The 14,307-nt window shown below is 59.7% G+C and overlaps 6 protein-coding genes across 6 annotated transcripts; 2 read left to right on the top strand and 4 right to left on the bottom strand.

The window, feature by feature from the left end:
* The first annotated feature begins 85 nt into the window (after nucleotides 1-85).
* SCHCODRAFT_02645779 (C/H/G cyclin) lies at nucleotides 86-1,770 on the top strand. Its single transcript, XM_003026203.2, has 5 exons — nucleotides 86-136; nucleotides 190-299; nucleotides 352-561; nucleotides 691-1,697; nucleotides 1,748-1,770. The coding sequence occupies exons 1-4, from the start codon at nucleotides 105-107 to the stop codon at nucleotides 1,452-1,454; spliced, it is 1,116 nt and encodes a 371-aa protein (XP_003026249.1). The 5' UTR covers nucleotides 86-104; the 3' UTR covers nucleotides 1,455-1,697; nucleotides 1,748-1,770.
* Nucleotides 1,593-3,587, bottom strand: SCHCODRAFT_02521548 (uncharacterized protein; the record flags this gene model as incomplete). The annotated part of the gene is made up of 10 exons (XM_003026124.2): nucleotides 1,593-1,698; nucleotides 1,749-1,931; nucleotides 1,984-2,328; nucleotides 2,381-2,457; nucleotides 2,509-2,558; nucleotides 2,615-2,814; nucleotides 2,864-2,889; nucleotides 2,941-3,003; nucleotides 3,061-3,387; nucleotides 3,447-3,587. 10 exons carry the CDS (start codon nucleotides 3,585-3,587, stop codon nucleotides 1,593-1,595), a joined length of 1,518 nt encoding a protein of 505 aa, XP_003026170.1.
* A 900-nt stretch (nucleotides 3,588-4,487) lies between these two features.
* SCHCODRAFT_02645773 (uncharacterized protein) lies at nucleotides 4,488-6,266 on the bottom strand. The gene is made up of 2 exons (XM_003026123.2): nucleotides 5,915-6,266; nucleotides 4,488-5,825 (listed from the first exon to the last, which is right to left on the bottom strand). The coding sequence occupies exons 1-2, from the start codon at nucleotides 5,927-5,929 to the stop codon at nucleotides 4,734-4,736; spliced, it is 1,107 nt and encodes a 368-aa protein (XP_003026169.1). The 5' UTR covers nucleotides 5,930-6,266; the 3' UTR covers nucleotides 4,488-4,733.
* A 128-nt stretch (nucleotides 6,267-6,394) lies between these two features.
* SCHCODRAFT_02645765 (uncharacterized protein) lies at nucleotides 6,395-10,102 on the top strand. Its single transcript, XM_050346462.1, has 3 exons — nucleotides 6,395-6,698; nucleotides 6,883-9,104; nucleotides 9,159-10,102. The coding sequence occupies exons 1-3, from the start codon at nucleotides 6,644-6,646 to the stop codon at nucleotides 9,654-9,656; spliced, it is 2,775 nt and encodes a 924-aa protein (XP_050196954.1). The 5' UTR covers nucleotides 6,395-6,643; the 3' UTR covers nucleotides 9,657-10,102.
* On the bottom strand, nucleotides 10,055-11,373 carry SCHCODRAFT_02707232 (uncharacterized protein; the record flags this gene model as incomplete). Its single annotated transcript, XM_003026122.2, has 4 exons — nucleotides 10,055-10,365; nucleotides 10,416-11,001; nucleotides 11,057-11,090; nucleotides 11,141-11,373. 4 exons carry the CDS (start codon nucleotides 11,371-11,373, stop codon nucleotides 10,055-10,057), a joined length of 1,164 nt encoding a protein of 387 aa, XP_003026168.1.
* A 203-nt stretch (nucleotides 11,374-11,576) lies between these two features.
* Nucleotides 11,577-13,949, bottom strand: SCHCODRAFT_02645761 (alpha/beta-hydrolase). Its single transcript, XM_003026121.2, has 15 exons — nucleotides 13,776-13,949; nucleotides 13,605-13,708; nucleotides 13,486-13,544; nucleotides 13,381-13,435; nucleotides 13,195-13,323; nucleotides 13,039-13,140; nucleotides 12,966-12,987; nucleotides 12,841-12,912; nucleotides 12,709-12,790; nucleotides 12,410-12,652; nucleotides 12,110-12,343; nucleotides 12,027-12,055; nucleotides 11,845-11,974; nucleotides 11,770-11,791; nucleotides 11,577-11,718 (listed from the first exon to the last, which is right to left on the bottom strand). Exons 1-15 carry the CDS (start codon nucleotides 13,903-13,905, stop codon nucleotides 11,662-11,664), a joined length of 1,470 nt encoding a protein of 489 aa, XP_003026167.2. The 5' UTR covers nucleotides 13,906-13,949; the 3' UTR covers nucleotides 11,577-11,661.
* Nucleotides 13,950-14,307: the final 358 nt, after the last annotated feature.

Raw genomic sequence — 14,307 nt, 5'->3', positions numbered from 1 at the left:
GCCGACGACGTCACCGGCCTTCGCCGGGCCGCTCTCCGCATTTGCCCCGCCAATCATTTGCCAATCACACAGCGCCGCCGCCTCGCTCGTCGTCGCCGGCGACGATGGCGACGGATTTCTGGGAGAGCTCCCACTAGTGAGTCACTCGTACTCCCTTTCGTCCTCTCTGACTCTCGATGCCATTCGTAGCAAGCGCTGGCTTGTGGATCACGCCACACTGAGGCAGGCGCGCACCGAAGACCTCAATTATGTAGAGAACCCCGAGCACATCGAGTTCCTCTCAATATACTTCGCGAACGGTACGGTAATATATTCTTATTCTGGGAAAGCTACTGACAGCTGTTGCACTAGCGATTGCCAAGCTAGGCAAGAAATTGGGCTTTAGGCAGCGCGTGATAGCAACTGCTACTGTCTTCTTTCGCAGGTTCTACTTGAAGAACTCTTACTGCGAGACGGACCCTTTCATCGTGATAGCTGCTTGCTGCTATGTTGCAGCCAAAGCAGAAGAATCTCCGGTCCACATCAAGAATGTCATCTCGGATGCCCGCTCCGTCTTCAGCCGTGAGTCCTCTTCCTTCATTCACTTGCTTCGGCAGACCGCTTTCCCACCATTCTTAAAAGTCTCACTCGCGTCCTCTCTGCGCCAATGTTCTCGAGCCAAACCCCTCATGCCGAACTAACTCTCCCCAGACGATTACTACGGCGTCAAGTACTTCCCCACCGACAACACCAAGCTCGCCGAAATGGAATTTTACCTCGTCGACGACCTCGAATGCGACCTCACCATCTACCACCCCTACCGCTCCCTCCTCGCCCTCTGCACCAAGGAGTCCGCTGCCCAACTCGAGCACATCGAGCCCGAGGCCGGCGAGCTCGGCGCCGGCATCGGTGCCGACGACGGCACGCGCTACTGGGGCACCGGCGAGGGCCGGCTGCAGCTCGCGGAGGGCGCCCTCCAAACCGCCTGGCTCATCATAAACGATACGTACCGCTCGGAGCTGTGCTTGTTGTACCCGCCGCACCTCATCGCGGTGGCGGCGATATACTTGACGCTCGTCTTCCACGGGCCAACGCGCACAGCGCTTGAGCAGCAGCTTAATCGCGAGGAGCCGCCGCCCATGCGACGCTCGACGCGGCACCCTGCGCCGCAGGACCCCGTTGCATTCTTGTCCTCGTTGAACGTCTCTCTACCGACCGTCGCCACGATCGCGCAGGAGATCCTCGCCCTCTACCGCTTGTGGAACCGGTACAAGGAGGATGTCCATGCCGATGCGGCCTCAGTATACAGCTCGCAGAACTACGACACGAATGCCGCGGACGCGATCACGCCTACTCAACTGTCGCAAGTCCTTTTGCGAATGCGGGAGCTCAGAGGCGCAGATATATCACACCCAGCCAGTGGTCGACCCGTGGCTATCAACAAGATGCTGGAACGAACCCAGGCAGCAGGATAGTCCTCGATTAGCGCGTTAGCGCGCGTGTTGTATAGTATGGGTATGCACTCTTGTACGATCTCTATGGGAACCGAATGGGAACAGATCAGGGAAGCAAAGTCCTCGCAGCAATTCCTCTCCATCTAATGTCCGTATCATTCAATCGACCGCCATCGCCATCTCGTCCTTGAAACCAGCAATCGCAAATCCAAGCCGACCCGGCACAGACGGCACAGACTTCTTCGTCTTCTTCTGAGGCAGCGCCCTACAACAGCATCAGCCCATAACAGAGAAGAATAGCAGAAGTCAACGTACCGCTTGACACGCTTGGTCGAGGCCTGAACAACCACGGGCTCCTCCTCAGCCCGACGCTTGCCAAGAACCTTCTTCGTAGCGTACACGTCTACGACAAAGGCCGCCGCCGTTGGAACAGCGACCTTCGACTTCGGCTTCTCCACCGTCGTCTTCTCCACGCCCTCCATCGGCGTCTCCGAGTGCCTGCACATCCGTCAGTATCCCAAGTCGCCTCAACCCGCATCCCACCACTCACTTCGCCTCCATATGCCTCTCCAGCGATCCATCCCTCAACGGGTACCACCGCGTCGAATGGGGGCACTTCGGGCACCTCCGCTCGTCTTCCTTCGTCTCCGGGTGCTTCCTGAACATCGGCGCCTGCTCCGGGTGGCGGCCGACGACGTGCGCCAGCCAGATATTGTCCGGCACGAATCTGTCGCACGTCTCGCACACCGTGTGCCCCTTCTTGTGCGCGTACTGCATGGCTTGGCGCGTGAGGAAGCTCTGCGTGTCGACATAGGTGTCGAAGGTGTGCTTGATCGCGGGGTTGTCGAACAGGCGCGCAGGCTTAGTGCCCATCTTGCGCGCCCAGCCACGCATCCTGGATTTGGGCGTTGGTGAGCGGTGAGGGGATTGTTAGCGAAAGCTCGTACCATCGCATGTTGATGTTGTAAAATCGCCGGTGGTTGTCTTTCTGGTATCTGATCCAATTTCGGTAATCGTTTCTCAGCTACGGGGGCATCAGCTAATCAGTCAATGGGGAGACGCTAGCCAAGCTCACCTTCAACAGCGCACACAGCATCAGCCTGCGCATGTTGTAGATCTGTTCTCCTGCAATTCATGCGCGTTAGCGACTGTTGCAGCTTCATGCAGTCAGACATGCTCACTCTTCTTCTCATCCTTTCCAAGCTCGTGGTACTCCTGTCGTGCCCTTTTCAGATCTTTCACACGGAGGAGGTGGTCGTTGCGGCCCTTGATGAAGGGCATCCACTCCTTCAACGCCTCGTCCTCGGGGCAGTGGCGGCCGACTTTAGAGAGCTTGGTCTGGTCTGCTTCGGCATTGGGTGCTCTCACGAGGAAGTTCTCGCTGAGGAGAGTTAGAGACCACCAGGTGAAGAGAGGAATCAGTGACTTACTGATGCAGCCTACGAGTGCACTGGTTCTGAAGATAACGTTAGCTGCCTGCAGAAAGAGTGAAGACGTCGATACATACACTGCACATGCGTGTAAGAGTCACAAGGTCGTGGGGAGGTTTCATCGTCCAGCGTTCGCAGACCTGGGCGGTTATTGTTCAGTCGACGCCACACTACGACGACGGCCCAAGCACACTCACCAAGCACCAACCGCCGCCGAATAGCAATCTCATGTAAGCCGCGCCAGTATAGCACGCATAGCGGCGGGTCCACTCCTCGCCACTAATGCAGCCGTTCTTGCCAATCTCCAACAACAGCCGCGCGCCTTTCGCCTCGTCCGACATGTCGCCCTCCTCCGGCATCTGTATCGCCGGCGGTGGGTCCGCGCGGCCGTTATACTTGGGCTCGAAGGGGCTGTCGCACGAGGTGACGATGAGTCGCCCATCGTAGGAGTTGATGATCTCGTGGAAGCGACGGCAGACGCGCTCGAGGATGAACAGGGTCATGGGGTGGCAATGCTCGAATATCTATTGAAGTGTGGCGTCAAGGTCAGAGTGGTCGAGGGCACGGATAACGATGCACGCACCATCTCCCATAGCTCGGTGGGCAGTATACGCGCGCCAGTTGGCTTTGCCGCCGGCTCATAGAAGTCCGTCGCCTCAAGAGGCAGAGCAGTGTCCGCAAGCAGAGCAGACTTGGCTAGACGCGCAGAGTGAAGACGCTGCATAATGGTAGCTAGAGTGTAGTAGGTTGTTCTGGGGGATAGAAGGTGATGGTTGTGTGAAGAAGAGAGCGGTGAGTGGGCCCTTAAAGAACAATGGCGCTCGGGCCATAAGAACAGCGTGACAACACGTGCCATTTGATGCGAAGGCCGAGAAGCGTGCCAATTGTGATCCTCGTGTTCTGGGCGGTGCGCGCTGGCACAGCTCAGCGCTGTGATTCCACACCTCTCACTGGGCGTTGAACACCTTCTGACTCGATAAACCGCATGGAAACAACACAAACGCCTCTGCGGATGGAGTATAGGAATGGTCTATGTCGCTCAAACATAGGCACGGTGCCGGACACCCGGGGCAGCGTGACGGTCACATGAAGTGTGGCGCAGGAAGACAAAAGACATTCCCAATCGGGAAACAATAAACCGGAAATGCTTCCGTTGCTGCATCTGCCGCAAGATGCCGCAATGCCACTAGCGCTGCACCTCACACTCTACCAGCACCTGCTCACCCTCGGCCTCCCAAGCAGACACTGGTGCAGGTGGAGGTTCGTCTACACCTCTATCAGGAAGGTATAGGAAGCATCGCCTTTCAGCCAGAGAAGATTGATGCACGCTGAAAGAAGGCTGTGCGGCATTGTGTGGCGCATTCACTGGAATATATGTCCCCTGGCGGCTTCTTGACGTATGATGACCATGTCATTGATGGCATTCGTGCACGAGCATCAGGCTCGTAGCGACTAGAGCGGCGGAATAGTCGATCGCCGGCCATGCTTGTAGTCTGTGCAACGAGTGAAGCTCGTCTATTCGACACTCGAACGAACAGAACAGACGCGGCGACCTCGGGCGAGTGTGGGCGGACAATAGGAAAGAAAAGTCAACTCAGATTCCCTCACGCGCTACTGAAAGGGGTTGGCAGGAGTGTATGACGTTGATACGTATATATGCCGCAAAAAGGAAGCCGTGGCATCGTCAATGGAGATGCTCGAGATACCTTGCAAGCAAGGTACTTACCAAGATGATATCAAGATTATAGTAGTACATAGAGCAAGATCAAAGGTAAGAAATGCATATGCAGGAAGTCAGCAAGGCGTTGGGAGATAGGATCTTGAAAGAGAAGAAAAAATCGCGCACGCCGCGATCGCTCGCGTTCAACGTTCAACGGCGACGCGATGGCCCACTCGCAGGCTTCGGCGCAGCCGACGGCTGCTGGGGTAGCAGAGCTCTCGCCTGGCTTAGGTCATGCCAATAGACCGCGTCCGGGTCGTCAGGCTGCGGGATGACCGGCAGCAAGGGCTGGTTCGTCGGGTCCTCGGGGTAGTCGAAGTACTGCGACGGCTGGGACGGCGGAAATGGGCATTCGAGCATAGCCTCTTCGCGCCGCACCTGCGAGCAGGGCGGTCCCTGGTCGTCGAAGTTCGGCGACGGCGAGCGTGACTTGATCGGGGACCCCTCCTCCTCTGCGTCCTGCTCCGAATGATCGTGGATGCTCTCCTGAGATAAGCTGGGCTCCCTCTCTTGCGAGGAAGCGGGCCAGATCCCCTGCGACGAGGCAGGTTCACTCTGCTGCGACGCGGTCCAGGCCTCGCTCTGCTGCAATGAGGTAGGCCAGCCTTGCTCTTGCGACGAAGCCGGCGGCGTGTCTCCCTCGTCCATTGCCTCATCATCATCCTCCGACCCGTGATCGCACTGCGTGAACAACTCCTCCCCACCACAGCGCCGGCAGCGGGGGCGCGGACGGTCGAAGTCGCTGCGACGCGGCCGGTCGGCGTCAGTGTCGACGTCGATATCGATATCATCATCGCAGGTAGCCTGGCTGGACGGCGAGCTTGCAAGAGACTCGGCGTACCCCGAGGCCTGCGAGCTTGGGGGCTGCGAGCTCAGGAAACCGGCGCCCGTGATCGTCGACTGGGAGCTGGATGGCCACGACTCGGCCTGCGAGGTAGGCGGCGAGCTTGCCCAAGATTCGGCCTGCGAGCAGGGCGGCGACTCATCCTGCGAGCTGAAGGGCTGCGAGAACGCCTGAGAGGTCTGCAAGGACGTTGGAGAGGTTTGCGAGGACGCCGCCGTGCTGTCCTGCGAAGGCTCCGGAGAGACCTGCGACGACGCCGGCGTACTGTCCTGAGACGACATCAGAGCATACTGCCTCGTAATCTCGTCGACCTCCTGCGAAAGACTGTAGTTCTTCCATCCGTCCTCGTCGTCTTGACTCGGCGAGGGCTGGGGCTGACTCGGAGGGGGTGTCGGCAGCTGCAATGGTCGATGATGCGGGGGATGCAAGTGTGGGGGTTGGGACATGCTGAGCTGGCGTGAATGATTGTGGTTGACGGGGAACTCACCAGTGGCATGGTCATCCTTTATACATGCAGAGGCTGCGAGAAGTCATGAAAAGAGGCCTATGCGCCTTTCAGGGTCGTGAGATCGATGGGTGTCAATGGCAGCACAATCGCGAGAAGCGCTCAACGGTCAGAATGCAAGGTTTGCAATGTTCCTTTCACCAGTCGTCAGTGCACGGTAGAAGCCCCATTGAGCCGCCGGGTCACCATGCATGATTTGCCTGCATATGCGGCTGTCCGTCACATTCGAGACGGAGGAGTCGGCAGCGGAGGTAACGGAGTTGGAGTGAACATGCAAGGAAGTTCGGGGAACGATGATAGTTCCGCTCAAGCCAGGAAACGTGCGATGAAAGTCGAACACGTCACGCTTTATGGCCGTGACGTGACATTCTGCTCCTCCCAATTTCAGCTCTTTCTGTCTTTCTGTGAGCTGCAATCTGACAACGGCGACGACGCTGTCCGCGAGAATATACGATCAATGCCGTGATCAGGACCATCTGGCGCCTATCAATGAATGCCTCCTGGCATCAGCCTCGAGGCCTGCTTGCCAATCCCGGCGGTCGCCTCGTTGTCGGGACCTGCCCTACGCCACGTTGGCATCGTGAGGCCGCACGACGTTCCAGTCAAGTCTCTGCGCTTTGTCATACGCGTCTCTCGCCATCTTCTGTTCTCCTCCCCCGATCCGTCGCTGCGCGCTGAGCGATAACCTCCGCACCGCCCCCACCACCGTCCATGGCCAGCCACTCGCCCGTGCGCAATCGCAAGCCCCCCGCGCCGCAGAACCCAGGTGAGCCCTTTGTCCCTCGCCTGACGTCGCATCCGCACGCACTCGATAGTCCGAGATCACACCCGCGAAGCGGGGATCGAGCGAGAGTCCGTTTTGCCCTTTTGAGTGACCTTCCATGTCCTGCCGACTCTATACGCGCTCTTACGCAACGCCCTACTCGCGAGCTGACCGGATCGATGTCTAGGCGTAGCCTCTCTGCAAGCACGCGAGCGCTCTGCGTCCCCATCCGTGCGCGACAGGCAGGCGCGATCTGCGAAGGCGCAGTCTATGCCCATTATGCAAGGCTACCCAAGCCCCGGCGGACAGCCCTCCAACCCGAGCCCGACGATGGGCGCGGGTCCGACCATCGGCGCGGCGCCCCAGTTCCAGTCGAATCCCACCCAGATCCAGAGGCTGCTTCCCACTCCGCCACACCCACCCCTCGACCAGAATGGCGTCCCCCACCCGCCGCCGCCCCAGCATAGCAACAGCATGCCGAACGTCCACAACGCGCGCGGTGTCATTCACCCTATCCCCACCCGGCAGTCCTACGGGCAGGCTGGCAACGACAACCAACACTTCCAGATGACTCCCGGGCTCGAGGCGGACATTCAGCGCGCGCACGACATGCAGCAGCTCGCGTACGGTACAGCCCCAGCGACCTCGTCCTCCTTCCCAAAAGAGTCGTACATGAAGGACCCCGCGGTCGAGCGGCTGCGCGCCGCAGAGCGACACAGTCCCCGGCAGGGCGCGCTCAGCCCCGAGCCGCGCGGGCACGGTGGGAGCCATCAAGGATCGCCGTCGTCGACCAAGCAGCCCATGATGCCGCCCGAGCGGCGCGGCTCGCCTGCTTTTGTCACGCCGATGAGCTCTCCTGGCGAGCAGAGCGCTGCGTATCGCCCGGAGTACTCGCCCAACGGGCCTTCGACGCTCTCACGGCGCAACACCGTGACGGGCGCGCCCGTCGTCGAGACGCGGCCCATGTTGACGATCTCGAATCAGCAGACGCCGCCGCTGCAGACGCATGGGCGCACATCAGACCGCTCGCTGCCCGTGCAGGAGGAAGACCATGATCGCGATGACGACGACGACAGCGGCTCACCCACGCCTTCGTCTGACCTCCATCCAGAGGGCAATCAGAGCCGCTCATCCGGCACAAGCCGCACGCGCCGCGGCGATGAGAGCACGCTCATCGGTCAAGACAGCGAGAAGGGCCTGACAAACGAGGATGAGTACACACCGCGGTCGCCCGCTCAGGACCTTCCCGAGCGCACACCTTACGGACCACATCAACACGGCGGGGATCCAGTACGTGGCCGTGCTCGCACGGGCGCCACCGACCTCCTCGGTCTCCAAGGCCTCGACGGCATGGTCTCCGACCCCCAGGTCAACGGCGGCAGCAGCAACCCCTCGCAGTACATGGACGGGCGGCACGCGCCCAAGCCGCAGTACCACACCTTTCCCGCCGCTTTCGACCCGCGCACCACCGCTGCGCGCTTCTACACCCCCTCGACCGAGGACGGCTCCTTCCTCGTCGACGGGCCCACCGCCGCATACCTCCAGGCCATCCTCTCCTCGCCCCGCCCCGACGCGCCCATCCCGCCCACGCCGCACAGCCAGACCGCCGCGCCCACCCCCTCGCCGCTCATCAACGTCAACGCGCACGCGGCGTACGAGAAGGACCCGATGCCGTTCAGCCCCATCGTCCCCGCGGGTTCGCCGTACCCGTACCCGTTCACGCACGTGCGCCGCGCGCCGTACGTCGCGCCGCCCGACCCGAACCACCCCGCGGCGATCCAGGAGCAGCTCGCGCGCCAGTGGCAGGTGTACGCGCAGAACAACCAGGACGCGTTCTCGACGACGGAGACGACGAGCAGCACGCCGTTCCAGGGCGCCGGCTTCTCGCCGTGGGCGCTCCTGCACACGACGCGCCTGCTGGGCGGCCGGCTCCCGCCCCAGAGCGTGCAGAGCAGCCCGAGCCACGAGCCCATACCGCTCCCGCCGCCGCCTCAGGGCGTGGGTGTGCGCCGGCGCCGGCGCGAGGACGAACCGCCGGTCCCGAAGGTGCCGCGCAAGCCGCCGCCGCGGGTAGCTAGCACACAGCCGCGCGAGACGAGCCCCGAGCCCTCGTCTTCTTCGGGCGAGGAAACCGCCGGGGAATCGACCGCGGGCGAGCAGGACCGCTTCCCAGTACAGGACGAAGGTCGAAGCTGGACAAATACAAATGGGCAGACGACACCGTCCGCCCCTCCTGCCCCTGCCCCTCCCCCACCCCAGGAGGAAGAAGACGAGGGTGACTGGGTCGACGAAGAGGACGACGAGGAAGAAGAGGACCTACTAGAGCTCGAGTTCCACCCCTCCTACGTGCCGAACATGGAGAAGCGCAAACGCCGCTTCGACGCGCGCTGGGATGCTTTGCAGCAGGCGGTAAGCTAGCCTCCCTTCCTCCACTTGCACCTCCGCTCACAGCACCCCTCCCAGTTCCAAGCCCTCGACCGGCAGACGGACTCCACCATGATCCTCCTCTGCGCCCCCTCGCACACCACCAAGCTCCAGTCGCTCTCCTCGCGCGCCATCCGGCGCACCCCCGCCCTCCGCGACGGCAAGACCCTCCGCGCGCTGCGCACCCAGTTCGCCCGCCTCGCCACCGAGCGCCGCCGCGTGCGCACGCACTCGCGCTCCTCCTCCCTCGCCGACCGCCTCTTCGCGCACATTGCGTCCCCGCTCACACGGGGCGATGGCACGGGCTCGGGATCCGACGTGACGTCCGATATGCGCGAGGAGGATCTGAGACGCGCGTTGGGTACTGCTCTTGGGTCGCTAGGTGCGCTGGGCAGTATTTACGAGCAGCGGGAGGCGAGATTTAAGGAGGAGCTGCGCCGCACGAGCGAGGAAAGGCAGCGCGTCGAGCTGCTCATGCGGCAGGCGCTTGGCGAGGGCCACGCCTCTGCGACTGGCACCGCGCGCATGCCCTCTTAGATCGTGCACAATGCTTAGGCCGTCTTCGACCGTGTGCCATGGGCATGCATGCCGTCTTAGACGCTGCACGCATGTCATCCTGAACCGTAACGATTCAGCAGAATTCCCATTCATCTATGGATACATTGACTATGTACTGGTAGCTAGGCTAGTCTGAGTTGTACAGATACGAGTGCTCGAGCGTGCAGTGTAGTCGGCAGTGTGCGGTACGATGGAAAGCGAATGAGGATAGTATCCGAGAAGAGAAAATTCAGAGCATGATGAAAAAAAGCGTAGGAAAGATATGCAAGTCGTGAAACAATGATCATGAGGTCGTACATACTACGTTCTGTCCGTGACATCCTGGACATGACAGCGTGCACATACATTGTCCACCGTGTTCATGCACCGTCCATTGCCTACCAATCCGCAAACCCCACCAACTTGCCGTCCCAGGCGTACCAAATCATATCATCCTCCTCCGTGCCGCCCTCAGGCTCGGTGTAGTTCGCCGTAAGCCCACAGCGCGCGGAGACCCATACGCCTTCGACCTTTGAGGCCTTCTTATTGGGCTTCTTCTTGACATCAGTTGGCTCGGGGATCACACCCGACTCGATGAGGAACTCCTGGAGGGTATTCTCGAGCGCCTGGGTGGCGTTCTGCATCGGGATCCAGGAGGGGTGCGAGAAGCGACGAGGGGCACGCATCATGATGTGTGTCTGGGTGGGGGCTAGAGAACAATGAGATATCGCCCAAGTGCCTCCGCGGTGGAAAACTCACAAAGTTCGTTCGCAAGAGCGTCCGATCCAGCGAGCGCGCGAGAGAGGAGACGGTCCGCCTTTTGCAGAGCTTGCTGCGTCTGGGAGAACGCGTACGATGGTGGCGGGGAGGGTGGCTTGGGGGCAGGCGCTGGCGGCTCGTTCTCCGCGCTTAGGCGATCTTCGACTTCGCTGGTAGCTTCCTCATCTCCCTCTGCAGACTCTTCATCTTCGCTCTCAGACTCTTCAGGCTCCTCCACGTCGTCCTCGTCGTCATCACTCTCCTCCAGCTCATCCTCTTCCCCACTCTCCTCCGACTCCTCTTCCTCCGCTTCATCATCACGCAGCCCCCACACCTTGCTCTCCAAGCCGTCGAGACCGAGAATCACCTTCGCCTTCGCCGTACCCACGCTGGGTCCAACGAGAAGCGCGAGATAGCCCCGCCTAGGGCTCTTCGGTTTGCGGAGCTCAGAGAGTGGGCTGGGGGTCTTCATGCCATGTCTGGCGAACGCGGTGGAGAGCGCAGAGAACGAAGAATCGAAGTGCGAACTGAGCAGATCGAACGACTCCATGAACGCCAGTCGCAGTTTCGTAGCACGGGGATTAGACTGTGATTGTTGTGAGCATGTATTGGAAGGGAAGTTGAGAGTGGCGGCCACGCACCTTCCCCTTGAGTCGCGCAAGCTGCTGAACAGGACTGCAGGTCCGTTAGAACATGATGCTTTGCGGGGAACCTGCGCCACGCACAATGGGATCTGTCCTTTCAGAAACAGCACATGCCCAAGCAAGCTGATCGCCATCCTCGCCGCCATCTCATCCGCGATCTCGTCGACGTCCAAAACGACCGTAGGGATCCGCGGTGGCTCCTCTTCCTCCTCGAAGTCAATCGGCGGGGGCATCATCACTGTGGCGGCCGCCTTAGAGGAGCCCGCAGGAGAGACAGGGACTATGTGCTCGGGGTTTGGTGCGAGGTAGGGCATGGTGAGAGGAGATGATGGGTGTAGGAAACAGAGGAGCGTCGAACATGCACGCGCCATTGTCTGCGCAGTCACGTGGGCGAGTATGAAATTTCCCACGGGGTGGCTATTGTGGCCAAACGCGGACTGGCATGTTCATTTTACGGTCCTGACTCGAACCGTACAGCCTGGTAGAGCGCTGTTGTATAGCTGTCATGATTTATGTGGCTTTTCTTTGTTGTTCAATATTATATTGTGGTGATAATGATACGGTGCATGTAACCCTTCGTAGAGTGCGCCTTCGTGCGCAGCTCAAGCAGAAATTTCGTCACGGAAGCCCATCAAGTATTGCATAGTTTGAAAAGCGGCCTGGATGATTTTATCAGCATCGTATCAGCACAGAGTATAAGACAGGCTTACAATAGGTGAGAATTGAGGTATCCTGCGACAGCTCACAATCAGCCATAGCTCTCAAGAGTCGCATGGGTCACTCACATGTGCCCACTCAGCGCAATCTCGACGTATGTCAAGCCGCGCTCCGTATGCGCATTGCCGAGAGGACCCATGCCCTCGACAACGAAGGAGTCGTCCTCAATCGGCGTCTGGAAGCCTTGTGCCCCGTTCCCTGATCATTCAATCAGTTTAGCCATGCGTTCAGTGCGTGCATTCCGACTTACAGGTCATGTTATGCAGCACAAGCCGTGCGCTAAGCATCTCCGTCAGTCCCCACCCACAATATCCACTCAATCTGCCGACTCACCCCTCCGCAATCAAAATATAATCCGCCAGCCCATGAGCAATCACCGCCCGCTCGCTGCTCTCAATCACATTCGGGAGCACCGTGAACGCACTAGGAAGACTGTTATCGCCCTGCGGGAAGACATTCACGTCGGAGCACTCTGCCCAGGTGAAGTTCGTCGGTGCGTGAATCGCGGCCTTGACATCCTCGCGGTCGAAGTAGACGGGTGAGGTCTGTTCCTGGGGGAAGGAGCCGCTAGTATGATAATTAGTCAGGACGTCAGCGACTGACTAGCAGACAACGGAGGAAGGGAGAACGCACGGAAACCCAAGCACATCCCACAGAATCGGATACGTGTCGAAGATGCGGTAGATGTCGAAGGCGGGGTTCAATGCGATCGCCTCGTCGAAGACGCGCTCCCACAAGTCACAGCCCCGGTCCGCGCTCGTCGAGTTTCCTGGTAGCGGTAGCGGGCCGGCGGGCGGGTAGACCATGTACTTGTCGTAGTAGCCAGCGTAGTTGCAGTCCGACGCGATCTGGTCGAGCTCTGCGAGGAGTGATTTGCTGTGAGGGACAGTGAGAAACTAGACGAGGAGGGGGGATATAAGAAAGCAACACACCTGAACGAGAACACGCCCTCGTACTTATGTACGAAGTCCATGACTGGGATTTCTGTCTGCACGACGTCCCATCCGAGCACGGCTACACTGCGGTCAGATGTGGAGGGCAAGTAAAGAGGGATGGTTGCTCACGATCGCCGATCCAAACGCCCTTCAGCGACAGATCGAGCTGTTCTGGGTGCTGATAGATATAGTCGGCGATGTCTGGCATGCCCGCTTGAGCATCATCAATGCCCAAAGTTCGAAAGACTGCTCACAGGGAACGTAGTAGCCAGCATACTGAAGAAGTCAGACCTCGCCCAGCTGACACGGTGAACGAGAAATACTCACGCTCTCCCCCGCCACGTACAAATTCTTGCCCTGCAGCTCAGAGAAGACGTCCAAGAACTGCTGCAAGAACCCGACGACTTGAGCAGCTAGGTCAACCTCGTTCTGTGCGCCACTTTAGCCCCGTCCTGACTCTTGTGGTCACACACCAGAACTGACCGTGATATTCGGCGTGCCCTGCGAGTAGCCCGTGCCGACAGGCTGCTCAACCCAAAGCACGCTGGACAGGTTCGTCCAGCTGTACTCGTTCGGCGTCGGCTTAGCTTGACCCCAGGACCAAGAGAAAGGCTACAAGATGCACCTGCATTAGCATCACACACGCCTTTCAACAGGGGAGCAACATACGCCATTCTCCTGCAGGATACCTTCCAGGGAAGAGCATCCCGGACCGCCGTTTGTCCTGCATGGATATTGTAAGCGTTCATCATCAGTTGAACATGAGAAGCATACCAGAATATGATGTCGTCAGCGCTCCCATTCGGACCTGGCGGGAAGAACCAGAAGAAGAGCTGAAGCGCGGGGTCAGCACTTCAAGGGGGGCTCCCCAAAAAAGAAAGCTTTTCTCATACCTGGCGCTCCTCATTTGGGTCGCTGCTTATAGGCAGTAGTCCTGACCAGCTGGGGCCGACGTCGAAGTCAACCTCCGGGATGGAGGTCCCATCGACGTAGTACTCTGTTCAAGCGTCAGCATCGCTACCTCATTTGACGTTGGTTGACCTTTCCACCCAAAGACGACTCACCAGACGCCCTCGGGTCAGAGAACGTGATGTTCTGGGGCTCAGCACGCTTGACAGCCGGCGAAATTGCCCTCTCCTCCTGCATCCGCTTGACCGCCGCACGCTGCCGCTCGCGCAGCTGCGCTGGGGACATCTTCATTGCGCCAGCCCCCACCGCCGCAACCGCCAACGCGCCTAGCACAGTTCTCGCCAGCATACCGCGTCTGGACCTATAGTATGATCAGCGTCAGAGCAAGAAGCACGCTGCCGGCACAAACTCGCGGAACGACGCTTGCCCTCTTATACACTTTACCTTCCCGCCGCATCACCCAACGGCCCTAACGCGGACGAAAATAGTATGGAATATACGTTTCACCGCGGGCCCCCGCCTGCGCGACGCTGCCCAAATGAGTCGGCAGTCAGGATGCGGCGTATGGAAAGCATTCGCGCCGTGTGCTGATAAGTCGCATACTCCGTATGGCGCGCCTTGTCCATGCGCCTTACCCATGCACCTTCCCGAATCACACCACCCACCGCGAAGGTCCCCGCCCGCTGG

Source organism: Schizophyllum commune, assembly GCF_000143185.2.
Source record: "Schizophyllum commune H4-8 unplaced genomic scaffold SCHCOscaffold_18, whole genome shotgun sequence".
NCBI lineage: Eukaryota > Fungi > Basidiomycota > Agaricomycetes > Agaricales > Schizophyllaceae > Schizophyllum > Schizophyllum commune.
Note: the sequence above shows the minus strand (reverse complement) of the source record. Positions and strands in the feature narration are given on the sequence as shown.